This window comes from Phyllostomus discolor, chromosome 8 (genome assembly GCF_004126475.2).
Source record: "Phyllostomus discolor isolate MPI-MPIP mPhyDis1 chromosome 8, mPhyDis1.pri.v3, whole genome shotgun sequence".
NCBI classification, from domain to species: domain Eukaryota; kingdom Metazoa; phylum Chordata; class Mammalia; order Chiroptera; family Phyllostomidae; genus Phyllostomus; species Phyllostomus discolor.
Genome location: NC_040910.2, coordinates 107162176 through 107189845, shown reverse-complemented (window position 1 = coordinate 107189845; position 27670 = coordinate 107162176). Strand labels below are relative to the sequence as shown.

General features: G+C 50.4%; 1 protein-coding gene across 2 annotated transcripts; it reads right to left on the bottom strand.

Annotated features, from left to right (window-relative positions):
* Positions 1-251: 251 nt before the first annotated feature.
* DHX8 (DEAH-box helicase 8) lies at positions 252-27670 on the bottom strand. Of its 2 annotated transcripts, none has more exons than XM_036033968.1 (23): positions 27281-27573; positions 25576-25661; positions 25106-25178; positions 24536-24621; positions 23131-23240; positions 22159-22536; positions 21597-21741; positions 21300-21503; positions 20539-20626; positions 18766-18863; positions 17640-17787; positions 16475-16656; positions 15070-15264; positions 14583-14768; positions 14260-14470; positions 13709-13890; positions 11299-11439; positions 8362-8517; positions 5520-5657; positions 4708-4836; positions 4351-4547; positions 3739-3918; positions 252-484 (listed from the first exon to the last, which is right to left on the bottom strand). In XM_036033968.1, exons 1-23 carry the CDS (start codon positions 27426-27428, stop codon positions 400-402), a joined length of 3546 nt encoding a protein of 1181 aa, XP_035889861.1. In that variant the 5' UTR covers positions 27429-27573; the 3' UTR covers positions 252-399. The 2 variants fall into 2 exon arrangements, with proteins under 2 accessions (XP_035889861.1, XP_028374970.1); XM_028519169.2 differs by lacking the exon at positions 252-484 and adding an exon at positions 1815-2992 and having other exon boundaries at positions 27281-27670.

Below are 27670 nucleotides of genomic sequence, written 5' to 3'. Positions count from 1 at the left end.
CGGCCACGGCCACGCCAAGCCGGAGCCACCCTCCCCTCATGGATGCCTGCCCCGCTTCCCCACCCCGCGAAGCTGAAGTGAGACCCGACAGCCTCCGCAGGAGGCGATGCCTCTCAGCCACTACCCACAAATAAAAAGCAACATTAATTATTTTCCCCTTTAAACAAAGCATTAGTGTACCCACTTACGATTTAGAGCAAGGAAAAGAAAAATGTTAAATACAAGTTTTTAAAAATAGCTGTGATTTAATTCCACATGAAAGCCAGGCTATCCGTGAGACGGTGTAAAATCTGAGCGGGAACGGGTCCTGAGTGCCGGCCCACGAGAGCATCATGGAAAAGGTCTCCACGGGCCGAGACATGCGACCTCTGCCCTCCCACGTTCATGAACAAGCACTCCTTACAGCTCTTTGTTCAAAGCCTTCGGCTTGGAGGGGCACCGCTCAGAGGAGGCACGCAACAGCCAGCGGAGGGAGTTCTCTGGGCTGAAGCAGAGGCAGCCACAACCAGACCACGCTGCGGAGCGGATGATGGTGAACCCGGAACCCGGAGGCCTGACCCAGCAGAAGCGCTTAACCTCCCCACGGGGACGGGCCCCCCCCCCCACACACAAACTAGCACAGACTCAGCACATGTGCGGGGCAGGAAACTCCTGAGCTAGGCTCCCGCAGGGGCGCAGTGCACACACTTTAATGGCCAAGAAGATTCCAGCTCCCTGCGTGAGACCCACATCCTCTCCTGGGCTGTCACTCAAGCTCGGGTAATACCGGTTCGAGGAGAAACAAGGGCCCCATTGTGTGGGGGCAGCGGGCGAGCCCGCCCTCCGACCCTGGCTGGAGGCCCCCTTCTGCGCGGGCTAGGCAACGTGGCCGCGTGCCGGCTCCGGACGGACAGCCAGGTCAGACCCCACCGTGCCGCCGCAGCGGAGAAGTAGCCCCAGCTCCCACGGGAGACGCTCAAGGAACACCCACAGAGCCAGGGCCCTTCTCCCCGCGCAGCAAACCCAGAGAGATGGCCGGCCCTGTTACACATCCTTCTCAACCTGAGTGCAAAGCCCAAAACGGCATCTTTGGGGGCTATGGTGTCCAAGGTGCCAACGCCATCGGTGCTGGTCACTCAGCAGGGACAGGTAGGCTGCAGAGCCGAGTTTGTTGCTGAACTGGGGAGAGCTGGGCTGGCATTAGGATCGGTGGGCCGGGTGCCCAGCCCCGCTGCCACGCCAGTTTCCCCCCCACCCCGGCCCTGCACTGCCTTCTCCCCGGAAGGCCTGAACTGGTAGCACACAAACTCCCCCCCCCTCCCTTAGTGACAGGCCTGGGCTTCCCGAGGAGCACACTCAGCTCTGACGAGGGGCAGGGACCTCAGCCAGCGGACTCCTCGGCCTGTGTGCCTCTCCACTTGCTTCTCGGCACTGCCTTCGGGGTGATCTGTCTGCTGCCCAACGACAGCCCACATCCCTTCATTCCGTAGAACGTCGTACGGTCTCAGTGTCTGGCGAGCAATTCTGTGGCGGTTCCAGTTTTTACACCATTTCAGAGCTTCCTAGAGCGGGCATGGGGGAGGCAATGCAGCCCACTGGCACACAGTGTGCTCAGTTCCCCAGCGGCTTCTAAACCAGCCTCACGTCTCCAACAGCTCATGAGCCGTCCCACGACCTGGCCCGGCAGCACCTGTCTGTCCTTCCAGGTCAACAGCCCCCTCAAACACGGTGAAAGGGGCCCTGGGAGGTGGTCACTCCCTAACGGAATGCTGGGGGCCAACCACTCGGTGCAGACCCGGAGCAGCACAGATGCCGGGCTCGGCCCCCGTTATGCTGGTTTTCAGTTTGGGGTGGGGGAGGGGAGGCTTTGACCACAAACACCCTTTGTTACAGCCCAGTGAGGGCTTCAGGGGAAACAAAACAAAAGCTTTGTCATTACTCACAAGTTTCAAAAGGAAATAGGATACACTGCACGTGATGAGTGTGGTGGGCGGGAGAGACAGGGAGAGCCTTCCGCAGTGGACGTGTGGCATCTGTAACGGCTCAGGCGCGGCCCCGAGCGCCTGTGCGGTGGGTGTGGTTGGTCGGGGCCCGACCGCGGCAGGGCTGGCACAGCACAGGTGCTGAGGTTAGGACTGGGGGTGCTGGCCGCGCGTCAGCTCCCAGCCCAGAGGGGCCCCAGGCTCTGGTCCCAGCGGACTCTCCACCATGCACACCAACGCCACAGACACGGAACCTCCCCACCCTGAGCCCAGGCCAATTTCCTAACCTTTCAGCTAAAAGAAACCTTCAAGGAAAGTCACTTTTGTTTCCTTAAGAAAATAAATATTTTCAGGAGGTCGGTCGAAAGCACAGGGGTTGGACAGGAGCAGACTCGGGGCCGAAACTTCCAATGAGCTCCTCAGCTCCCTCCTCCACAGAGAACCGAGCAGGGCAGCAGGGTCCCCACCGTGCCCATCGGTCTGTGCGTCCAGTTGTTGGATGCTTGCAACCCCCGTTTCCCATCCCAGGGCTGCACGAGTTGCCCCTTCCTTGGAGCTGATGCAGTGTACCCCGTGTTGGCTGGGAGCCCCAGGTGGCCCCGGTGACTTAGGGTAGTGGGGGCTGAAGGCTCTCCTCAAACCGGGCATAAATCCCTGTCTCTGCCATGAGGGAAGAAATGCAAATTGAGTCTGGAATCGTCCAGTTAAGATACGCAGCCACCAGAGAGCCGTGTCCTCAGGATCAGCATCTGCCAAGGGTGAGCCCGAGCCGTGGGCCGCCGCTGCAGCACAGGCAAGCAGGGCCTGCCCGTCAGCGCCGCCGGAAAGCCCGCGATATTCTCCAGGCGTTGGGCTCCTCGTAGCGATTGTACAAGGGCTCGAGACGCTGCTGCTTCTTCTGCTTGCTCAGCTTAGTCGGGTCGGAGACCTTGAAGAAGGCAGGGGCGAACTCCACAAGCCACCGGGGGTCGATGGTGGTGACCTCGCGCATGTACTCCTTCGTGGTCAGCACCAGCTCGTGGTACACTACCCTGCGGGGGACAGAGACAGGCTCAGGCCTCCGGTACGAGCCCACCCCAGGCACCCTGGTCCCCGGTGGGCCACAGCCAGGCTTGCATTTGACGCTCCTACCGCTGCTGCCTGACCCCCAAGAGACTGCAGTCTCTCCTCATACAGCCACACTCCAGTACTGGGAGGTTGCACACCTCTAACCGCCAGAAAGCTGCCAGGATGATGCGCTCTGGACCTGGCTCTGGCTCCTACTAGTTAAGTGACACGGAGCCAACCACGTCTCGTCCCTGGACCTCAGCTTCCTGCTCTGTGAAGCGGGGCGGTGGTTCCTCAGGCTGCCCCGCAGAACTCCAGGGCCCTGCAGAGGAGCCGGGGAGCCTCCGCGGCTGCCACGAGGGGACAGGGAAAGCCAAGCCCACGGGGCTCCGCCTCTCCTTCCCTTTGCCACAGCGGCCCATGGTTTTAAACCAGTTTTACTTTAGGGCAGGTAAGATTACAACTTTTTTAAATGCTACTTGAAAAAACTAATTTTTTAAACAACCTCACTAAATGATCTCTAAGATCCTTCCCAGCTCTCACTTCCATGACTGTATTTCTCTTCAAAGGGTCTGACTGTGCCGAATCCAGGCTTCTGCTGCCCTGGAAACATAGGCAATGTCGGGACAGGAAGTGCTGGGGGCGGGTGAAGCCGTGAACACCAAGGGCCAACAGATTCCCAGGTCCTGTCTACAGAGAGCGGCTCCCAGGCCGGGGCCCGCCCGCCTACCATTCCGGCTGCCGGTTGAAGAGCGCGCTGGAAGGATGGATGTAGACCACCTGCTGGTCGATCAGGGTCCGGTAACCCTCCTGCGGGTCTTTCTTGGCGGCGTTGCGGAAGAATCCGCTGCAGATGGCCTTCTGCACCCGGACCGTGGACTTGCCGCAGGAAACCACATCCAGCTTGTGTCTGTCGGGAAAGTAAATCAAGGGAGGACAGAGATGTGAGATGACTGTGTGTTCAGAGGCCCCACCTGCCGGAGCGACGGCACCCCCCACATGCAGCCAGCCCTAGGCGCGATGCAGGTGGCTCTGCCCAGGGACGGGGCAGATGCGGTAAGAGCCAGAGACTTAATTCGATTTGACTAATAATGTTCCAGAGGCTTGTAAGCCCTTGTACAATTTTTTTCTTTCAGCAATAAATCATCTTCCTCTCAGGAACTTTCTGAAGTGATTCTCAGCTGCACCTTTGCGTGGGGAGGAATATAATGAAGATGGGAAAGCGGGAGGAAAAGTGTTACACCGGAGTCCACGGCCCCACAGACAGGTACACGCAGAGATGAAGAGACACGGCATTCAAGGAAGTGCAACCGAAATGTGGGGGGGAGACACCGGACGTCACCTGTCCATTATGCCCAGCATCTGCTTGCGGATGTCCTGGGCCCGGCGCAGAGAACGAGCCTGGATGAAGTTCTCGTAGCACCACGGGTTGGAGAACTTGTTGTTCTTCCAGGAGTTGTACACGGCCAGCAGGGTGAGGTGGTCTCCTTCCGTCTGGTGGAATTTGGCCTTCTTCTGGTCGGCGAGGGCTTGTTTATCCTGCCAAACAGGGTGGGGGGGGTCATTTTCCGTCCGGCAGCTGCTAGTGAACACCCAGCAGTTCCGAGGAGCCCCACGTGGCCCCGTCCAGCACCGGGCAATGGCTGATCTCACCCGGCTCGACCGCAGCCCCACCTGAGCATGGGTCCGAACGCCCTACCTTGGGCCTGTAGAAGACGTTCTGCACAGACAGCATGGACACGATGGTCAGCATCTCCTCACTGCAGCCCAGGTGCACAGACATGATGAGCATTTTGCACAGCATTGGTTCCAGGGGGAATTCTGCCATCTAGCGGGAGAAGGAGAAACTACAGTTTCTTCCTTGTGCAAGACCCACCTGGACTTGCCAATGTGAGACGCGGGTCAGAGTGGGCAACAGACCCACCACAGGAAGTGTACCCAAGCATGATGGTGTGAGACGCCCCTCTCTATCAGAAGATGTTGTTGTTTCTTTGTTTCCCAAAGAAATCCCAATGAAAGATACATATGTTTCCAAGAACACAACTACTGTTGTGTAGGCTGAAATTCTGCAGACATCTTTTAAAATAAAGATGAAACTAGCCCTGGCCAGGCAGCTCAGTTGGCTAGAGCGTCACTCTCATTACGCCAAGGTTTCGGGTTTGATCGCTGGTCAGGTCACAGAGAGGACTCAACCAATGAATGCAAAAATAAGTGGAACAACAAATGGATTATTTATCTCTCCCTCCGCCCCCCCCTCTCTCAAATCAAATTTTTAAAAATTAAGGCTAGACTCAATAATATATGCCAAGGTCAAACTGACTGTGGGTAAAATGTCTTTTTTCTGTAAAGAAGGAGTTTCAAGAGACAGCAGAAAATCCAGGTTAAACACAGGTATCTAGAATTGTACTCAAAGCTTATCCACGGCCTCAGAGCTTGACTTTGCACAAAACAAAGAGCGTGGGAACTCTGGCCAGGGGAGCTCCCCCAAAGCACCGGAAGCGTGTCCCCTACCCTGCGGCCCAGGCGAGTAAGCAGGCCCTCGTCATCCAGTGCCCCCAGGGTGTACAGCTGCTCCATGGCTGTGATCAGGGTCTCCATCGGGGGGGCGTCCATGAAGTCGAAGGACAGCAGGTCGTTGATGCCCATGGCCTGGAACAGAAGGGAAGAAAGTGTGGGGTGGGAGGGTCAGCCTCGCCAGCGTTCACCCGGAGAGAGACTGCCTGTTGCTCTCCTTCCTGTTTCTTTACCTGCAGTCAGGAAGTCACCGGCAAGGCAGGCAGCAGCCTCCAGGGCTGGGCCACGCAAAACTCAGACTAGTAGAAAGCATGTATTTTCTCAGGAAACTTTAAAAAAACACTCCCTCAAAATGACAGTACATTCAATTCAGCCACAAAAAGACAACAATTAGCCCCAGCCTGGGGGCTCAGATGGTTGGAGCATCATTCACCAAAAGGTTGCGGGTTTGATTCCCAGTCAGGGCGCATATGGGAGACAACTGATAGAAGTTTCTCTCTCTCACGCTCTCTGTCCTTTCCCCTCTCCCTAAAATCAGTAAACAAATAAAATCAATACACGTATCCTCAGGGGAGGGTTTAAAAAAGGACAACTACTTAGAAATTGGCAAAGGACATCAATACCCATTTATACAAAGATATAAAAATAGCCAAGAAGCACATGAAGAGATACTGGACACAACTAGTAATCAGGGAAATGCAAATGAAAACCACAATGAGACACCACTCCACACCACTAGGATGGTTATTAAAAAAAAAAAAAAAAAAGACGTGTTGTCAAGGATTCGGAGAAATGGGAACCCTCATATATTGCTGGTGGGAATGTAAAACACTGCAGCCAACATGGAAAGCAATTCGGTGACACCTCCGTAAGTTACACACAGAACCACCACTGTCATCCAGCAGCCCCGCTTCCGGGCGCACACACCCAGAAGAACCAACCGCAAGCAGGGCCTCAGGCAGACACTTGTACACTAGTGCTCGCGGCGGCATTACTCACAATGGCCAAAAGGTAAAAACCACCCAAATATCCATCAATGGGTGAATGGGTAGACAAAATATGGTATGCACACACAACGGAGCATTACTCACTTTGAAAAAATAATGAAATTCTAACACGATGCTACAACATGACGGACCCTGAAAACATCGTGCTACGTTAAATAAGCCAGATACAAAAGGACAAACGTTGTCTGACCCCACTCATATGATGCAAATTCACAGAGACGGAAAGCAGAATGATGATTACCGGGAGCTGGAGGGAGGGAGAAGGGGACCATTTAGTTTCATGGGTACAGACTCTGTGTTTAGGATGATGGACAAGTTCTGGAAATGCAGAACGGTGACGGCTGCACAGCACTGAGAATGACCTTAACACCACCGAACTAACATTTCAAAAAGGCAGTCATGGCAATGTGTTGTGCATTTTACCATAATTTAAAAAAAAATAAAGTGTCCCAGGTTTGATTCCCAGCCAGGGTACATTCCTGGGTTGCAGGCCAGAACCCCCAGCAACCGCACATTGATGTTTCTCTCTCTCTCTCTATCTCCCTCCCTTCCCTCTCTAAAAATAAATAAATAAAATCTTTAAAAAAAAAAAAATAAGACAATGCACCAGCTTGCCCTATCCCTAGCACACACGATCTCTATGGTGCATCTAGGAAGTGCCACCCATGTACCATGTTCAGCAGCAGGGATACGAGCATCACAAAGATACTGTCCCTGCTCTCAGAGTGTTCATAATGGTGAGACGCTCAGACACAAAACCACGACAATGCAGGGGAATCTGCATGCCTGTTACAAAGTAAGCAATCAATACATGTGTTAGCTAATTTGATGAAAAAAAAGAGAAACAAATGAACGTTGCATTATCCAAGTGGATACACAGGATGATGTGGTAGGACCTAAGCTTTCTGTGTCTCTCCCATAAACTGCTCGTGACCATAAACACAGCAGGTGTTCAATAAACGCTCATTGCGTGAGTAATAACTATAAGGAATGAGAGCAATCAGTAAGCCCCGTGCCAAGGGTCTTCACCTGCGCTACCTCATCTGTCTTCACAACAGACACTACCAACAGCCCTCCAGAGAGAACACAGAACAGGGGGCCGAGCAGGTGAGTCTGCCAAGGACACACAGCTGAGAGCGCTGCCCTCCCTCCAGAGAGGGGAGCGAGTTCTCTTCTGGAGCTCTGCTCTGGCCTCCCTCCCAGGGAATGAATAATGAATCACGGCAGAGCGGGCTGCACCAGCAACGTGCCGGGGCCCCAGGGGCGCATCAGTGTTGGGGCGGGGAGGGAGGGGGGTGTGCCATCATCTGGAAAATTACTCCTGCGGCTCCCCCTGCCAAAGGAGAATGAAGGTCCTCGCTGGGGACTGAGAGAGGAAGAGCAGTGATTCAGAATGAAAACCAAGACCCCAGAGGGCCAGTCTGAAACCTCTGCCGACACCAAGTTTGTGGGCTGGGAGTGTTGCTTCCGTTCTAAAGAGCAGAACCGGATCTGACAGCCAAAGGGATGAAGGAAGTGTGTTTGTCCACAGTTTGGCACTGATTCGATTTTTCTAGCATCCTTTCAGAAAACGCTCCCAGCGAAATCTTTTATAATCACACGTTCTGCCGGTTACTACGGTAAGGAAGAAAAACGCGTGCGCTCGCAGCAGACATGCCGACTCGGCCCCAGGCCACAGCCATCTGCATTTCACTCCCAGGGCCGGGTTCTACGAGGCTACCCAAGCACTGAGCAAGGGTCACACATAATGCTGAGGTGCATTCACTCAGGCCACTTGGGCCACAGGACTGGACTGTCCCACCCACCCATCCCAGGAAGACGGCGGTCTCTACCTTGAGCGAGAGCACCGTGCTCGCCAGGTTGGTCCTCTGGATCTCCGGCACGTTGGTGGTCAGCATCTCGTCTCGGTAGGCACGCTCTGTGTACAGCCTGTAACACTTCCCCGGGCCCGTTCTCCCGGCTCTGCCGGCTCGCTGCTTCGCCTGGGCCTACAGGGGGTGCGAGTAGAAGGAGCGTGTCTGTTAACCACCGTGTAATGGCCTTACCCAGGAAATCCGTTAGAAGAGGGGCCCTTAACTGCGGGCAAAACCCAACATAGGGTTTATTTCACTTCCTTTAGGACCATTTCCAAGACTACCAAGGTTATTACCATTCCCTCTCCAACAACTCAACATTCCAGGAGAGTTTGTTCAAGTGAAACAAATGCAGAAGGAAAACAAAAAAATATCATGAAGATCACAGAAATATGCCCTCAAAATAAGAGTGGCGTGACATGAAAGACAAAGGGTAAAACAAGATGACAAAATGCTACTCCTACAGTTACAGCCAACATTCACGGGAACGAAATAAAACAGTCACTGTTGTGTACCAGCGATGACTGCAGCCGTTTCAAAAATCAGGTGCGACGCTCAGCACCAGAAGGAAATGTTCACTCACAGAGGTGAAAAGGCAAGTTATAAGACAATATAATATTGATTTTGTAAAAAAAATCATTATGATATAGCCCTGGCTGGTGTGGCTCAGTGGATTGAGCATGGGCCTGCAAACCAAAGGGTCATCAGTTCAATTCCCAGTCAGGGCAGAAGCCTGGGTTGCAGGCCAGGTCCCCCGTAGGGAGCACTCGAGAGGCAACCACACATTGATGTTTCTCTCCCTCTCTTTCTCCCTCCCTTCCCCTCTCTCTGAAAATAAATAAAAAATTTTAAAAATAATTTTTAAAAATAAATAACTAAATTAAATTTAAAAAATTATATCTGTAGCTTAGCCATAGGTTGCTAGGAAACGCTGAACAGCAAACTGAAGAGAGCCATTTTTTGACAACACCATCTGTCTCACAAACAGTATTAGGATTCACATTCTCCTGCCAGCTCCAAACAAAGGACGTAGTGTGAAAGGTCACTACCGCACAAAGGCGGGCAGCTATCACACACGGTGGCAGACCCCACAGCATCCCACAGGCGTCTCTCCAAATCAGAAAGGGCGAGCGGGGCTAATTCCCCCATCCCTGTGAGTGGCCCGCACCACCCCGAGAAGTGGCACAGAGCACACGCACTGGGGCCGACCTGCCCGGATTCAAATCCTGACTCCACAGCTGTGTGCCCTTAGCCCCTCCGTGCCTCAGTCTCACCTGGGCAATGAGGACGATAATAAAATCTACCACACAGGAGCAACACGACCTGCAGACGAGAGGGGCACAGCTGGACCGCGCTAACCAGGTGCGGCCCTGAGGCAGGAAACAGGACCTCTGAACTCAAGGAGTGCTCATAAGTGAACGTACCTAGGACAGTGCCTACTACTAAGTGCGTTAGCACTTAGGCACCCAGCAAATGTCAGCTACTATTACTTACATTTCAAAATGAAAATAGCCTGATGGTTTTTTTTTTTTTAATTCATTTTTGGAGAGAGGGGAAGAAAGGAGAAAGAGAGGGAGAGAAACAACAATGTGTGGTTGCCTCTTGCACGCCCCCTACTGGGAACCTGGCCAGCAACCCAGGCATGTGCCCTGACTGGGAATCAGACCAGCAACCTTTTGGTTCCCAGGCCTGCACGCGATTCACTGAGCTACACCAGCCAGGGTGTGATGGTTTTTATAAATTATGAAAGTAATCCATGCCTCTTATAGTACTTTTAGTATTATAAATAATACTAAACAATATATCAAAGTATAAAGAAAACAAATGCACTTCAGCCATCCGCACAGTAACCAGCAGCACCACCAAGAAATAACTTCAGCTGGCGTTCCGACCACACGCTTCCCAGTCTCAGGCGGGTGCACATGCCCTGTGCACAAGTGCACACCACCCACTTTTAAACAAGAATCAGGTCACACTATGCCTGCTATTCTCTAACTCCAAAAAATATATCACGGTTTATGTCATTAAACATAGATACACAGCGCCATGTTAACGCCACACTACACTGCATGGCAGGGATATACCATGTTTTATTAAACTACTTCCCTTTCGAGGGAATTTTTCCAGGTTTCTTCTAATATAAACAGTGCTTCAGTGAACATTCTTTTGCATTACTTTTAGATGTGTATTCAACCATTTCTAACTTTCAGATGTATTGGAACTGTTAGGTTAAGGAGATGATCTTTTAGATTTTTGATACATTGTGGTGAAACTGCCCTCAAAAAAGGATAATCAGGTTATTCATTTGTAAATATGATTTAGGCAGGAAATTATTCCATAACTACCAAAGAACCACATTATTGTCTCATGAATTGTGACTATCTCAAATAACCCTGGCTATGTACAGTACTTAAAAAATATGTAAAAATATGTTCTTACTGCCCTGGCTGATATGGTTCAGTGGACTGAGTATTCAGCCTGTGAACCAAAGGGTCGCAGGTTCGATTCCCAGTCAGAGCACATGCCTGGGTTGGGGTCCAGGTCCCCTGTAGGGGGTGCTCTAGGGGCAACCACACATTGATGTTTCCCTCTCTTTCTCCTTCCCTTCCCCTCTCTCTAAAAGTAAATAAATAAATAAAATCTTTTTTTTAAATGTTCTTACTATCTATGTTAGATAATCTATGGTGCCAGGATTCAAACTCTTTTTTAAGTTCAAATTTCACAGGGTTTTTTTAACGTCGAAACACTACTCTGAAGATTAAAAAAAACACAAAAATCTTCCTTATCTCATGAAAGCACCCAGTACCTTAAAGTTCACCTATGAAAACAATAAAGTTCAAAACACAAAGCTGTAAACGTTTTCAGAAAGGCCCGAACCAGGACTCTCAGGAAAGCTGGGAGCAGAAACTGCCGCACCTGAGAAATGGGGGTCACCACCAGCTGGTCGATCCCTGTCTTGGAATTGTACACTTTCTGCTTCACGAAGCCAGGGTCCACCACGTAGTAGATGCCATCGATAGTCAGCGACGTCTCTGCAATGTTGGTGGCAATCACGACCTGCAGGTGCGAGGGACACAGCTGGACTGAGCCAACCAGGTTCAGCCCTGAGGTGGGAAACGGGACTTCTGAACTGGAACACCTCCCCAAAGGAGCGTGCAGTTAGTTATCTATCTCCTCCTTCAGAGGATGAGACGGCACTCAATCTCGGTTTGGCTTCGAATGGGCAGGAGGGGAGGTGCCTTCCTCTTAAGGGTCAGCTTGAGGGGGGCGGGATGGGAAGGGATCGTACCTAAGAGGAAAAAGTGGAATAGAAAAAAGCAAAGGCCAATCCAAGCCAATTTCATTTGGTGCAAATGGCTACATACCTCATTTTCTAGATCCAATGTTGATTACTACAATTTTAATTTTCTAGCACCCTGGGAAAGCAGGGACTTCCTGGCATCACATGTGCCAGTGCAAAATGAGATTTTTCTTCCCCCACGGGGACATCTGGACTACAAAATGGGCTGTTTGTGTGTGTGGAACAAGAGGGAGTTGTTTTTTGTTCCTTAATCATAAAAGGAACCACGAGGCAGCAGAGGAATTTCACGGTTTGTGTGTGCGCGGCAGTATGTGCGATCTAGAAGATTATTGGTCTCAGCTTGGCACTGCCACTGCTCTTCCACCCAGAGGTTCAGCTCATAAAACACAATTGCTCGGAAAAAGCATTGCTAGGAGACGCCAGAACATCTCGCATCGTGCCAGCACCTTCCCGGCCCGGAGGGGCTTCCACCTGCCGCAGAGCGACAGAAGCCCTCTCAAGAAGAAGTCAATCAGAAACAGAACGGAGAGGAATCACCGTCTTCCTCCCCCAGACCTGCCCCTCCTCCGTGTCTCCCTCCTCAGCACCGTCTCGCATCCGGCGGCCCGAGCCAGACACCTGGGAGTCACGCCTGCCTTCCCTCCTGCCCTCCTCCCCTGCACCTGCAGGCACCCACTGCGCCTGTCCACTCTAACTCTGCAGTGTTACTCAGACCCATCCGTCTTCCGTGCCCGGAAAATAGTGTCCACAGCAGCATTATTCATAACAGCCAAAACGTGGAAACCACCCAAACGTCCGTCAGCTGATAAACGGAGAGACAAAATGTGGTACGCCCACATTCTGCAATAGGACAGTATTTGACAGCAAAAAGAAATGAAGTACTTTTACGTGCTACAAATGGATGAACCTGGGAAACATGCTATGTCAGAGGAGCTAGTTACCAAGACTCCACGTATACGATCCCACTTATGTGAAACGTTCAGAATAGGCCAATCGAGAGACAAAAAAGTTGACTGGTGGTTTCCAGAGGCTGAGCAGAGGGGTGAATGGGGAGTGACGGCTGAAGGGTACAGGGTTTCTTTTGGGGTGATGAAATTGTTCTAAAGTTGTAGTGATTAATGGTTAATCATTAATTAATAATAATAATGGTAATTAATGATGGCACAATTCTGTGAATACACTAAATTGTACACTTTAAAGGGGTAAATTGTGTGGTATGTAAATTATATCTCAATAAAGCTATAACTTAAAAAAATCCACCTGTCAGCCCTGGCTGGCGTAGCTCAGTGGACTGAGCGCGGGCTGTGAACCAAAGTGTCACAGGTTCGATTCCCAGTCAGGGTACATGCCTGGGTTGCAGGTCACGGTCCCCAACAACCGCACATTGATGTTTCTCTCTCTCTCTTTCTCCCTCCCTTCCCTCTCTAAAAATAATAAAATCTTTAAAAAAAAAAAATCCACCTGTCTCCTTTCCCATCGCCTGCCATACCCACACTGCCAGTTCCAGCTCCTGGAGCCGCACAGGTCCCTGAAACAGCCCCCGCCTCTCGCCTCTCGGCCATCGCAGGCTATTCTGTCCACTCAGAACACGCGCGCCCCTGCCCTGCTGGCTTACATGAACACCACACGTCCTTCAGGACTAGCTTAGATCCTCACCCCCTCTGAGAGTACTGGGTTGGGCGCTCGCCCTCTGGGTAGGCAGAGCACCACCGCGCACTTGCACACTGTACAGTACGGGCCTGTCCACTGGGGGATGCCTCGAGGCAGAGGGAGGCCTGTCCTCAGACTGCCGCCCTGAGGAGTCTACTCCAAAGCCTGGATGATGCTCAAAAACATCTGTCGCCTCAAGGAAGGGAGGAGAGGAACAGCGGTCACATACGAAACCCTCACTCCTTAACCAAGTGGCCGACCAGTCTCCAGAACACAATAAACAAGACTCACACACGCCTAAGCCATCCCCGTTAGGGCCGGCTGCACGCACCGCATGGTCTCAGAACACCGGGGCTTCGGTTCTGCCCAGGGTACCTTTCTGCTGCCGGGCGGGGCCGGGTCAAAGATCCGGGTCTGCATCTCGCTGGGAAGAGCAGAGTACACCGGGAGGATGATCAGCTCGGGAACGTCAGGCCCCAGGGACTTCATTCTCTCATACAGGATCTCGCAGGCTGTGTCGATCTCTTCCTGACCAGTCAGGAAGACGAGGATGTCGCCTGAGAAGCGAACAGGGGCGTCAATGTACTTCCTGTGTGTGTGTGTGTGTGTGTGTGTGTGTGTGTGTTCTATCCAAAGGCCACAGTGACATTAACAGGCTCCAAATGACAGAGAGTACACTCAAATGCCGACCTCTAATGAACCAAGAGGTTTCCATCTGTCATGTCTGTTCCATTTATTTATTATCATTCGTGTCTATGTTTAAATGGGTGCATTTAAACCCTGCACACCATTATGTGCATTTTCACCACCATCATTTCACGCGTGCAAGCCTGACACACTATTTAAAGGCACGTTTAAGAAGCCGAGTGAAAAGGATACCCACATTGGGATTGGACCTAGGAGGAGACCCCGCTCTCGCCCCCTACCTGGTGGCTCTGTTAAGTGGATCTGCATGACCGTGATCAAGCTGGCGTCCAGATAGTCCGTCTCGGGCTCCTTCGTGTACAGTATTTCCACGGGGTATGTTCGGCCGGGGATGGTGAAGATGGGCGCTTCATAGAAGTACTGGGAAAACTTCACTGCGTCCAAGGTGGCTGAGGTGACGATCAGCTTCATGTCCTGCCGCTTCTGAACCGTCTGAGGGGAGGAACGCGGCAGCTTACTAACAAGGACCACCCAAGGAGGCACGGGCCCACGCCCCGGAACCCAGCTCCCAAGGGCGCGGAGGGCCGCCGGAGCGCCCAGTCACCTTCTTCAGCAACCCGAAGAGCACGTCGGTGTGGATCGTCCTCTCGTGCGCCTCGTCCAGCATGATGATCGCGTACTGAGTGAGGTCGGGGTCGATCAGGCACTCTCGCAGCAGCATGCCGTCCGTCATGTACTTGATGACGGTCTCGGGGCTGGTGCAGTCCTCAAACCGGATGGTGTAGCCCACCTGAGGCGGAACAGAAGGCGGAACCTCGGACACAAACCCCTCACCTGCGCAGCCACCAGACAAGACCTCAGCCCGGTCAGACCGTGACCCGTAACCTTAGCAGACAAGGATTTAACCAAGATGTACAGTGATTTCCTCACGGTAACATCAGCTCTGGACTGGATCCCAAACAGATCAGGGGTGACGAGAACCCTCTCCCCCTCGGGAGAGAAACAGGTCCTGTTATCAGCATGTTGCAGACAGAGGCCTGTCCTTTACCCCTTTTTCAGGCACTTAGAGAGCAGCTCCGCTTCCCACTCACCTCCTGGCCCAGGCAACAACCAAACTCCTCTGACACTCTCTTGGCCACCGACATGGCCGCCACCCTGCGGGGCTGGGTGCACCCGATCTTGCCCCGGGACGTGTAGCCCGCCTCCGCCAGGTACTGGGTGATCTGCGTGGTCTTCCCGGAGCCCGTCTCTCCGATGACGATCAGGATCTGGTTGTCATGGACGGCCTGAGAGCAACAGAGTACGGACAAGGTGATTCAAACCTGCCGCGCGCTACTCTGGATGCAGTCATTAACGCTTACGTCCTGACACTACAGGGGAACAAGGGGACGTGACAGTACGCACGCAAGTGGTAAGATTACCACCCGGGTTTAAATTACTTTTAATCATGCACAGAAAAAAATAGTAATGATTTTCCTATGGGCAATGCTCTTTATTTTAATTGCACATGTAACTTAAATTTAAAACGTTAAACTTTATGGTTCTCTGTTTTCAATTGACTCAGACTTATTTTTTTTAATTCATTGGTTTTCTTGAATTCCTAAAAACAAGAGAATGCTAAAAGCATAAATTACCACCCAGACCTCCCTAATATACACATACAATTTTCTAAGAACTACATGCACATAGTTAAAAGAATAAATAAAATACATAAAAAGGACTAAATAAAAAGGGATACACAGGATTTCTTTTTACTGTCAGTTCCAAATCTCCAGCGCCTTCCCCGCAACTGGCATCTCATTTTTACACAGTTTGTAACAGCAAAGGGCTGCCCTCGGCCCCCATGTCCACTAGTATGGGACTATTTAAACAAGCCAGAGCACAGCCACATAACAAAGCACTGAAAAAACACTCATAAATAAGGAACGATTTCTGAGCTATGTCATTAAAGAAAAAAGCAGGACACAGAACAGTGCATATAACACGCTGCCATCTGGAAACACACAGTATATAAAACATGTAATGTCTGTGTGTGTGTCACTCACATACACATGTACATATATATGTACAAGACACTGTTGACAGCACTCACTGGCAACTAGTAACCTCAGCTGCCTCAGGACACTTGGTGGTCTTAAAGTCAGGTCTCCAGAAAATGGAAATAAGCACCTGAAACAGAGCCTGGCCTCTGTGGGGTCGCTGGCCGAGCACCCCATTTTCTCGCTGACCAGAGCCGCTGGTCCGTGCAGCACGACACTGTCCACCCGTGCCTGCTCTAGGGCCCCCCAGCTCAAGCAGACTCATTTCCTCATAGGAATAGAGTGTGTACACTAATATACATTTTTTTTAAAGTACTTAGAAATGTTCTGTTTTTTTTCTCCTAACCCCTTTGGAAAAGCCACTTTAAATGTGCACGTACCTGTCCAGCGGATTCCAATTAAAACGTGTTACCTTCTCTTCTCTAGAAAGACTGCCCCACCACACGGGGCTTCTTACCTGGACCAACTGCTCCTTCAGTTTGTAGATGGGCAGGCTCTCTCTCTGCTCAATGATTGACATCTGGGTCTTCTTTCCATAGGAAGCTTTGTTGCCCCCAAAGGCATGCTTCTTCCACTCGGGAATGTCATTGGGCATCATCCCAATGCCCCTCATGTTGGCCGCGATCTGCCTGCCTTCCGCTGCAGAGGCAACAAGCAACTCAGTATCATCCTCAGGCTACCCCGCTGTCCCCTCCTCCACATCCAACCAATCTGATTTCTCCAGTGCACTCCTCGTTAGCTCGGTGTTCAAGCTACCATCCTCTCCCCTCTGAACTATTATAAGAAAAGCCTCCTAATTCATCTCACGCGCCACCTCCAACCCATTCTACAGCACACCCTCAAAATCCTTGGGAAATGCAACTCTGATCGTGCCACACCCCTGCCTGGAACTTTGCAACGTTCCCCAGTGAACTTTGGAATTGAGCCCTAATTCCCAATACCACCTACAAAGTCCTGGCCTCCCACCCCTCACCCCCACCGCCCACCCAGCTCTCTCTGTACTGCAGCCACACAGGTCCTGTCTCCCCCTCCCGGCCCCAGCCCAGACTCCTCCTCAGCCCCGATGAGAACACGCTCCCTAACCCCCGCCCCGGCCCCTCTAACAGACCAAGTGTCTGTGTGTGGCTGTGGCCGGCTGTGGGTGGCTGTGTCTCCTTCGGTTCTCGGCTCTCCCGGGGAACTGGCCCACCGCAGCCACATTACCTGTGCTTCCTCATACGGCACTGCTCATGACTTAGTTATTTGGTAATTATTTGACAAATATAATCACCCATTAAGTCTCATAAATGCAAGGATGGTGTCTAATTCACAGCTGTATCCCCAGTGACCTAACATAAACTAATAAAATGCTTGTTATGACGGTAACTGCCAGCAGTTAATATTTACTATACAAAGAATTCTATGAAAAGGGAAGTTTCAAAGCTGTATGATTTTTAAGTTACTTAGGAGAAAAACTCAGCCTGTCTAATAATTTGACCAGGGTTACTAAAACATTTTTTACTTTAAACATGTTTTAAAAATAGCCCTGGCGGGTGTGGCTCAGTGGATTGAGGGCTGGCCTGCAAACCAAAATGTCGCTGATTTGATTTTTTTTAAGTCCCAACACGCCCCCAGGGTCCTACCGTCAGGCAGGGGATCGACCCAATGTTTGTTGAGTCCCATGGGAATAGAGTCCATCTCGGCCTCCCGCTGGGCCTGCTTGAGCTCCCGTCTTTCTTTGGCCAGGGCGCTCTGCATCATGGCCGCCTGGGAGAGGGAGCCGTCTGGGTTCTAGGGCACAGAGGGCAGGGCAGCAGGGTCAGGACGGAGCTCAGAGCACGGCAAATGTCCGGGAACAGAATGCGGACGTTACACCATCTCAATCTAAAGATGAGACCCATCTACAAAAAAGTTCATACTGACTTACCAGACTACGTGAAAGAAATAAACTGTAGCGAATTCAGAGACAATGAACGAAGACAATGATAAATCACTAAAGGAATCGAGGCGGCTGGCTTAAAGAGGAGAACCCCGAGAGAGACAGGACGTACAGGGAAGCGGTAAAACCCTTCTGTGTGGACCGAGAACTAAAGAAGACCAGTGGAACGCTTCAGCAGGGCGGATTTTAGTTCCGCCTGAAGAACCCGTGGTCGGATCCACCAGAGGATGGGACGAGTCTCCCTAAGGGCTGGTGAACTCCCCATCGCCAGCCGTGGCAGGCAGGAGACCACGTGCAGGAGACCACGTGCAGGAGACCACGTGGAGGAGCACTGCAGAGGGACATGTGGGTGAATGTGAGAACTGAATGGGGGCTGGGCTGGGGCACCTTTAAGGTACCCCTTTTCCGAACCTAAAATCCCATCTCCTCTCACAGCTCCGCCCCCCACAACAACCAGTGCCACCGCCCTCTCAGGGGCCGGCAACAACTGGTCACGTGGCCCCTGCCAAACCGCCCCTGAACACGCAGGGTGGTGATTCAAGCCCTGAGGCTGGGGCGAGAGCCATGATGGGGGATCGAACACACATTTATCACTGCTTCCTCCAAAAAAAACACTAAAATAAGAGCAAAATAATTAAAAAGCCAAAAACAACAAAGTCAGTGTCTCCTGAAAACAGAAACATTCCAGGCCCTGATCAACAGTCAACGCCGCCTCCTGGGGCCCAAGTCCCGCTCACACCGCTCCAATAACCTGCTCTGGAAGCCAGACCCGTCACACGAAGAAAACAACTCCCGTGGCAAGTCCAGGCTAGAGCCCCGGCGTGTCTCACCTTCACGATTTTGATAGGGCTCATGTCCATGCTTTGCTTGGTGTGCCCCCTCAGGAACGGGGGCTCTTCCTCGACCAGCTCGATCTCAAGGTCCTCATCTAAAAGTCCCCAAAAAAGAGTTAGCCAGAAACAAAAGAAAGGGACCGATTACTTGCACCAGAATAGTTCATCTCCACAAGCACCAGCAATCTTTGTCGACGTTGGCTCCCAAGGTCAAAAGCACAGCAGTGCACGTGAAACCATAGCCCAGGCGTCCGTCCCCCCGCTCTCCAGCCCAAGACCTAATCAGAGCTACTTTCAAAACAAGCCAAGCCTGTGGGAAACGCCGTTCTCACATCCTAGATGGCACGGAGGCACTTGCCATCCGACCTCACTATGGAGTTTACTCCTGCCCTGGCCGGGTAGCTCGGCTGGTTACAGTGTCGCCCCAACATGCCAAGCTTGCAGGTTCAATCCCGGTCAGGGCACACACAGGAATCAACCAATGAATGCGAAAGTAAACAGAACAACACCTCAGTGTTTCTGTCTCTCTCTCTCCCCTTCCCTCTCTCTCTAAAATCAATCAGTAATAATAATAACAGAGTTTACCCTTAACCCACAATAGAGCAGCAAAGAAAAAATTAAGTTGGACGGTGGGATTATTCCAAAGGCTGGCAAGAATGTGGAGCAACAGGAAGTCACTCGCACTTACAGTAGGAAAGTAAATTGGCACAAAGGCTTTAGAGAACATTTCGCACTGCCTGGTACAGCTGAACGCGCACATTTCCTGCCACCCAGCGACTCTTCTGCACACTGAGGAAAAGGAGAAAGTCTTGCCCATGTGCCGTAAGAGACAAATATAGGAACTCTGTAATAGTATCATTCATAAAGGTAAACAAAAAGCCAGGCACAGCCCAGATACTCATCAAAAATAGAATAGATCAACTATGGTAAATTTATGTAGAGTCACACTCTACAGCAATGAAAACAAAAGAAATACAACTATAAGACCAACACGGATAAATATCAAAAGAAGGATAACGAGTCAAGAAAATCAAGTTCAAAACCAGACTACTGTGTAGGGACAAATACGTAGATGGTGAACCACCAAAGCAAAGTGAGGCGGTGACTCACACGGTACTCAGGACGATGCCGACACAGAGGGGCAAGGACAGGGATTGAATCGGGGCCCGGGGGGGGCTGCACAGCGCTGGGGAGCTCCACTCCCTGGCGGGTGCGCAGACACTCACTCAGGTGTTCATTATATAAATTATACGTGTTCCGTTATAGAATTCATTTCACAATTTTTAAAAATTGTTAATGGACCAAGTTAAAAGTTATTTCCAGTTGGGGGGGGTAGAGATGAAAAAGGGTATGGGGGGGGATAAATGGTAATGGAAACAATACAAAAAAATAAATAAATTTAAAAAATAAAAAAATAGAAGCTGTTTCCAGGGCAACTAAGAGGTAATCGAGGTGGATTCGGGACTTTCAGAACAATTACTAAAAGACACGAGATCAAATTTAGTCCCCAAAATATAATTATAACTTTTTATATCCTGAAAACCTATAAGCAACAAGCATAACTACACACAAATGTTTGCCACAAAAGTAAGCTTCTTTGTTTCCATCACGGAAACCACCCTTGTCCTCTAAGAAATGAGTGTTGAGGCCCAAGGAGTGAGTGACGCAGAACCACTGGACTGAACCACAAACAGACCACCCCGTCCAATGGCCCAACTTGCCAACTGTCTTCCCGACCCATCAGCCCGCCCACGCCCAGGGGCCGGTCACCTTCTTCGTCGTCCACCTTCGGAAGGATGCCGGTCTCCTCGTCGAAGTCTGGGAACTCTTCTTTGGAAAGCACATTGGCCGCAATCATCTAGTCGAAGGACAGAGGGCAGTGTTTGTGACTTGCTAGGATCAAAACACTTGCTCAATAGGAGAGTCACACAGAGGTTCCATGTAGGAAGCAAGGTTTTTTCCTCTGTGGCCTAGTGCTGCAGAGCCCGAACATCAACCCCCACCCCTGGGGGCAGGACAACGCGCCGCCCGTGGCTCGAGTTCCCCTGCCCCAGGAGGGGTTATCTGCTGACTCCGCTCCTTCCCCTGGTTCCACAGCATTCTGCGCACGCCTCACTATGTACCATGTGAGCTTTAACAACTGTTTGTTTCAATTGTCTCCGCCACTGGACTTGGAGTTCCTCAGAGGCAGGGACCGTGATAGGTCGGTCTTTGTAGCCCTAGCACCTACATAGTACACTGTGATTCGGATGTTTACTAATGAGTGATAAAAACAGGAACAAAAATTTACATAGCATGACCATATGCAGGCACTAACCTAAGAGCTTTACTTCCGTCAACTCATTTAATCCCCACAAGGCTGTTTTTACAGGCAAGCGCACCGAGGCTCAAAGATGTGGAGTAACGTAGCTCAGAACCACACAGCTAGTAAGGGGCCGGGATTCATCCAGCTACCAGGCCCCAGGGCCCACTCTCTCAGCCACCGTGCCACACGCTGCGTGGCTCTGTGGCCAGGAGAGCAAAGGGCCCACCTGTTTGATCTCCCACTTCTCCGGGTCGGAGATGCGGGTGAGGCGCTTGCGCTCCAGGGAGTCGTCCTCCACTTCGGGGGCGCTGACGAGGGAGAGATGGGTGGGCCTGTCCGGATTCCTCATTGAGGTCTCCTCATTGGTCTCCCCAACAAGGTTTCGTCGCCGATTTGGGTTTAGATCTTCTCCGGTCTCTTGGTCCACATCCTAGGGCACACAAACAGCGAAGCCAGCTCACCTGCTGTCTCTCTCTGTTTCCTGGGCCATCGGATGTGGTAACAGGCTGCACACCTCACCTACCTTCATGCTCAGACTGGTCTTGGTCCCAGTGAAGGACAACACTTTGACCTTGACTCTCTGGCCTTTGCTCACCACGTCGGCCACATTGGCCACACGGCCCTCCCGCCGGAGCTCCGAGATGTGCACCAGGCCTTCCCAGCGCTTCCTGGGGGAGGGCAGACACGTTTGGGGCATGCCCAGAACACCTTTCCCCCAACAGACCTCCACCCTGGTCGGGCCTGAACAAATGGGAATGGTCTTAACTAAAAAGACAAGTATCAAGAAGGTGGCCAAACAATAGAGAAGCATTATATTATTACCACCCCCCTTCCCAAAGACACGGGGGTGAGGGGAGGTATGGGATGGCCACAAATTCCCATCTGTCCCAAAAGAGCAGATGTCCTGAAGGCAGAGGAAAGAATAAATGGCTCTGTGATACTTCAAATATAAAGTCAGTTTCTAATAACCTGGTATGGCCAATGTGATTAAAGCATCATTAATCACAGTACCGTTCTGGAGTGTGAAAACCCCCGGTGATAAGGGGTGCCCGTCACTGGTGGGACAGAAGAGCCCCGGCCATTACCTCAGACCCTCCAGCTGCACGAAGCATCCGAACTGCATGATGCTGGTGACTTTGCCGTTGTAAATGTCCCCGATGGCGGGCTCTTCCGGGGGAGGGCGGTCCACGTGCTTGTCCCGCCATCTGTCCAGGGTCCTCTCTCCATACTTGTCCCGGTCCTTCCGGTCTTTGAGGGGGCTCTGGCTTCTGCTCCTGGACCGATACCTCGACTTCCCTTTGTTCCTCTCCCGGGTCCTGGAACGTGATCGAGAGCGGGACCGGTGCCGCCGCTTGTGGTCTCGATCACGGTCTCGATCTCGTTCTCGGTCTCGGTCTCGGTCACGGTCACGCTCTCGCTCTCGGTCTCGACTGCGACTCCGCTTCTTTCTCTTTGTCTTGTCCCTAACAAATCAAGAAACGCCTGTTTAAAAAAAGAAACCCACCGAATTTCATCTTTGCGTCCCCAAGCACCCAGCACAATGCCATGAGCATGGTTAAGTGCCTTCTAAGACTTAACACTAATTCAGAGTTTCAGTAACTAGGACATCCCTGAAGGTCAATAAAGAATGAGGCCCCTGGCTGGCGTAGCTCAGTGGATTGAGCATGGGCTGGGAACCAAAGTGTCACAGGTTCGATTCCCAGTCAGGGCACATGCCTGCGTTGTAGGCCATGACCACCAGCAACCGCACACTGATGTTTCTCTCTCTCTCTCTATCTCCCTCCCTTTCCTCTCTAAAAATAAATAAATAAAATCTTAAAAAAAAAAGAATGAGGCCATAAACATATTTAGCCTCACTGAGCCCAGACTTCTACCTTCTGAACATCTTAGCATTTGCTGCATAAATACTCTTGACAGGGAGCAAAAAAGAGATCCAACAATATGGTAATGGCCAGTCCGGATTCTGTGAACTAGTCTGAAATTGTGCTTGGCTGGCCTACAAAGTTCAACTACCGGAGTACGCTAAACCCCCAAGGGACAGGACGGCGAGGACGAACCGGTGCTCGGCATCCCGTGGCTTCTCCGGGCCGGCAGCACTGGGCATCAGGGCCTCCAGCGCCTTCAGGACGTTCACGGCGACTTTCACATCGTCCTCGTCCAGCATGGTCTGCAGGGGCAGGAGGCAGCCAAGTCAGGGGGAGAACGGGGCAAAAAACACCACTCAAGAATCTGTGCTTCGGGGGCATCTGAGATCTCACTTCCCCACACTGTCCTCAGATTGGTTCAAATGCACGCTCATAAAAATTTTTAAAAAAGAATCTGTACTTCAGGTGCCACAAATCTGTCAGCCGCTACATCGCTGCCCACTTGTGTGAGGAAGCAGAAGGGGGTGGAGATTCCCGACACCGCCTGAGACAGAGGCAGAGGGATGAACAAAGGCTCCTGGGAGTCATTTCTACATCCGGCAGATCCCCTCTGTCCTTCATGCACGGTGAAGGAAGGAAACCAGACGTCACCCCTTCTGTGAAAGCGTGCAGGTGATGATTATAAACAGAATATAGGCGCTAAAATTTTTTAAAAAACAACTCTCCCGCTGTGGCCAGTGTGTCTCAGTTGGTTGGACCTCCCCTCCCACAAAGCGAAAGGTCAGTGGTTCAATTCCCAGTCAGGGCACGTGCCCGAGTTGCAGGTTCATTTCCCAGTCTGGGTGCATGCAAGAGGCAACTGATCAATGTTTCTCTCCCTCTCCTTCTCCCCTCCATCACCTCTCTAAAACCAAGTACAATATTTAAAAAAAAAAAAACAAAAAAAACTTCTCTGCACTTCCTTCTCCCTTTTCCCCTGCTTAATTGTTTTCATAGTTCTTATTGGTATGAGCTACATTCTATACTTACTTACTTATTTGTTTATTAACTGTCTCTTCTCTGCTAGAGTTTCCGTGTTTATTTCCTATCTCCACCTCAGTACTAGAACGTAATAATCTCCAAGAGGGCAGAAACTCTAATCTATTTTCTTCACTGCTGTATTCCTGGTACTCAGAACAGTGCTTGGCTCATAGCAGATACCCAATTAGTACTTGCTAAAATGGAATTTAAAAACCAAAGCATTTCCAAAATCGGACTTCCAACAAGAAGTGGAGCAAAAATATCTAACTTCACATACTGGGTATCTGTTCCAGAATCTTAACTTATTTCACACCTACTTCATGTCCCCAGTCACTGCTTCCCACAAGTTCTAACCTCATTTCCCCCAAACACCACTCTCTGAACCCTCCGACACTGCCCTACATGTATGCACTCAGAGTGACCACACACTTTCACCTTAAGAAATATGTTACAATAAGGGTACTCTTAAAATTAGTAACTAATAAAAGAAAAAAAAAAAAACTAGTAACTAATGAGACTGAGGAAAGGGTGAGGGGAACGTGCAGTTGTAACAGACATTCCCAAAGTGGCATCGTACCCGAACCGAGGGGTTGTCTGGCTGGCAGAGGACGGGGAAGAGCTCCTTCAACTTTTCTTTTTCAGTTTTGGGTTTAACAACCGGATCTTGTTTCATTCAAGAGCATGAAGGAATGAAAAAAATACATATATATATATTTAACATTCTTAGTGATTAACAAATGAACTTTGACATTATATTTGCATCAAACTAAAACCAGAACACGGACCTTTTCTACACACTACTCATTTACTCGTACGTACTACTATAAACATACTTTAACTCTCTAAAAAAGCACTGATTACAAAATCCTCAACAACCTATGGAAACACGGGAGGTGCATCAATATTCATTTGGCTGATTATATCTTATAATCCTATTTTAAGTTTGTTTTAAGACACTTGAAAAAACATTTTTTTGCAAACTTTACTCAAACATTTACTGGTTCAGCAGCTGCTACAAGGGAAACAAACACAATACTCTTAATGGTTAACAAAAGAACTTCGACACTAGATTTACGTCAAACTACAAACAGCACGCTGGCGATCTAAACCATTCAGGAGGCTAAGCTCATGTGGAAACTCGGCTCACCTTTGCTGGTAGAAGGCTTTGCTGGAGGCCGCATGGTTTGTATGAGACGCAGCAAGTTACTAATAAGGGAATCCTTCGAAAAAGAAACGGAACAAAAATGGTCAGCCCCTGCTTCAATACTTAAAAACACGAAGAAAAGGGGTGTCCTTTAGAGAAGGGTAGTTATTCCTTCCTCCTCCCTTTCCCTGGAAGGGTGTCACAGGAAATCCAGCGATACCACCGTTTGGAGGCACGAAAACATTACACACTCCATAGTCAAACCCCTGTACGTCTGAAACTGACACAGAGCAATACTGAATGTAAACTATAATTGAAAAATACAGAAATAAAAAACATTGCAAACTTAATGTTGCATTTGATTGGTATGCACAAATTATTTCCTTTCTCTACCAAAACCCTAATTAAATCCTATCAAAAGTAAAATTCAGCAGTGACATTAAAACAGAATGGGGGTCTCCCAAAAGACGTACCGTGAATTCTGCACCATTTTTCACAAGCGAAGCCTTAAAAGTATCAAAGGTGGTGTTTTTCTCGGCAAGACTGATCACAAATTCAGCTGCAAATGAGAAAAGGGATTAAGACAAGAAGAATGGAGACCTGAGCAAAAAAAGATCAGTTCCAAGCATGTTATAAACAAAACTAATTAGGCTATCCAAAGTCATAAAAGCCAAGGACCACCATCCAGTACAGGTGAAGAAGAGAATTTAGACTACTGAGACAGATTATCCACATATATCCTAGTTAATTTTTTTAAAAGCTCTACTTGGCTTTATCGAACGAGTCATGAATCAGGCAACATCCCATCTCGTAAATAAAAAGTTACTCTTGTTCTAGTTAGTTTTTACGAATGAAAAGCTGTAACTACCAAATGGCTCACCAGACCTTTGAGTGAATTTAAGGGCTGAAAACCTTACTGTCCCATGTCATGGTAACCTCTTCTCAGGAAACTACTAGCTTACTAGCCAGAGGCCAACAATATCCAAAAGCATAAGTCCATGCAACATACATGTACACACACACACACACACACACACACGACACACGTGCAGGATGCTTTCTACAGTTTCTGGAGAGCTAGACCCTGCTCCTGAGGGCTAGGCACCTGCTGGATGGTACAATCTCCAAGTTGGTGGAAGACAAACTTGACCCCAAAATTTTTCTCTGCAAATCTGCCTAGTTCTTGAAACTTCTAATATTAGAGCTATTTACTAATTAAGAGATTTTCAGGAGAGACGTGCATTTTATGATAGGCTGAAATACAATTCAACCTGTAAGTTTCACCCCGGCTGGCTGGTGTGGCTGGTGGATTGAGTGCCAGCCTGCGAACCAAAGGATCCACAGCCCTGATTCCAATCAGGGCACATGCCTGGGTTGTGGGCCAGTTCCCAGTAGGGGCACGTGAGAGGCAACCACAGGCTGATGTTTCCCTTTCTCCCTTTCCCTCTCTCTAAAGATAAATAAAATCTTAAATAAAAAACAACAACTGTAAGCCTCACAAAAAGATCTGAATGATTCCATTTAAACTAAACCCTAACAAATAACAACATGAATAACGAACATAAACTAGTCTGATCATACTATTTCCATGCTGGAACTTGTCTTTACCTTTTTGATGACAATAAGTGAAGGCCAAATGCCATCAGGCTACATGGACGTAAGTTAGTAACAACAGTGCCCACGGTCAAGACCTTTTGACCATGTGCTACATGGCAGGAACTATGCTCAGTGCTTCACACGGATTATCCCACGATCTGCACGGCATCCCTCACAGGCAGGCACTGTCGGGGCGCAGGGCAGGCCGCCCCAAGGTACCCCACAATGGTATACTGATTGCTTTGCACTAAAGTTACTCAACAAGCAGCTGATGCAAGAAGAATAATGTCTACTATCATCATCATCACCATTATGCGGCTGCTGTGATTGTTGTTAACTCTGTTTCATTTTCTGGAGTTACAGAAGCTGAAAAACAAAAGCAAGCAGCGATGGCCGCTCTTTCACCGACAGCGAGGCCTGGAGGGCTCTCAGGCGGAGGCCACCGCCGCAGGTTCCCTCGGCCCAAGTCTCTGTGACAGAGAAAGACTCATTCGGAGAAACACAGTCAGCCCCTCCACCCCACTTCTCCTTCCGCTTGCCTCGAAGCCCACCCCGAGAGCGCAGGAACTTCCCCGAGCTCACCCAGATCCTTGTCGTTGATCCCCAAGTGGTTATCCAGCTCGGTGCAAACCTTCGACACTAGAGACAGATACTCGAGTTTGGCGAGTTCTTCCGCCGGGCCTATCTCCGTCCCGGCTACGGCCCCTGCCATGGCCACAGCCACCGCCATGGCTACGGCTTCCCCCGTCCTCGTACTGACGGCTTTCGGGGCTACTACAGCCTGGCCCCCATTTTCATTTCCGGGTCGGCGCACATTCCTTTTGTTTACGGTAAATTGAAAACACCAGGAACTTCTCGAGAGCGAACCGGATAAACAATAGAGATCGGAACGGAAGTGCTTGAGGAAGGGACGGCCGAGTGGGTTACGCTGCCCACCAGCCGGCGCCCTCTACAGGCCAGCGTGTTTATGGC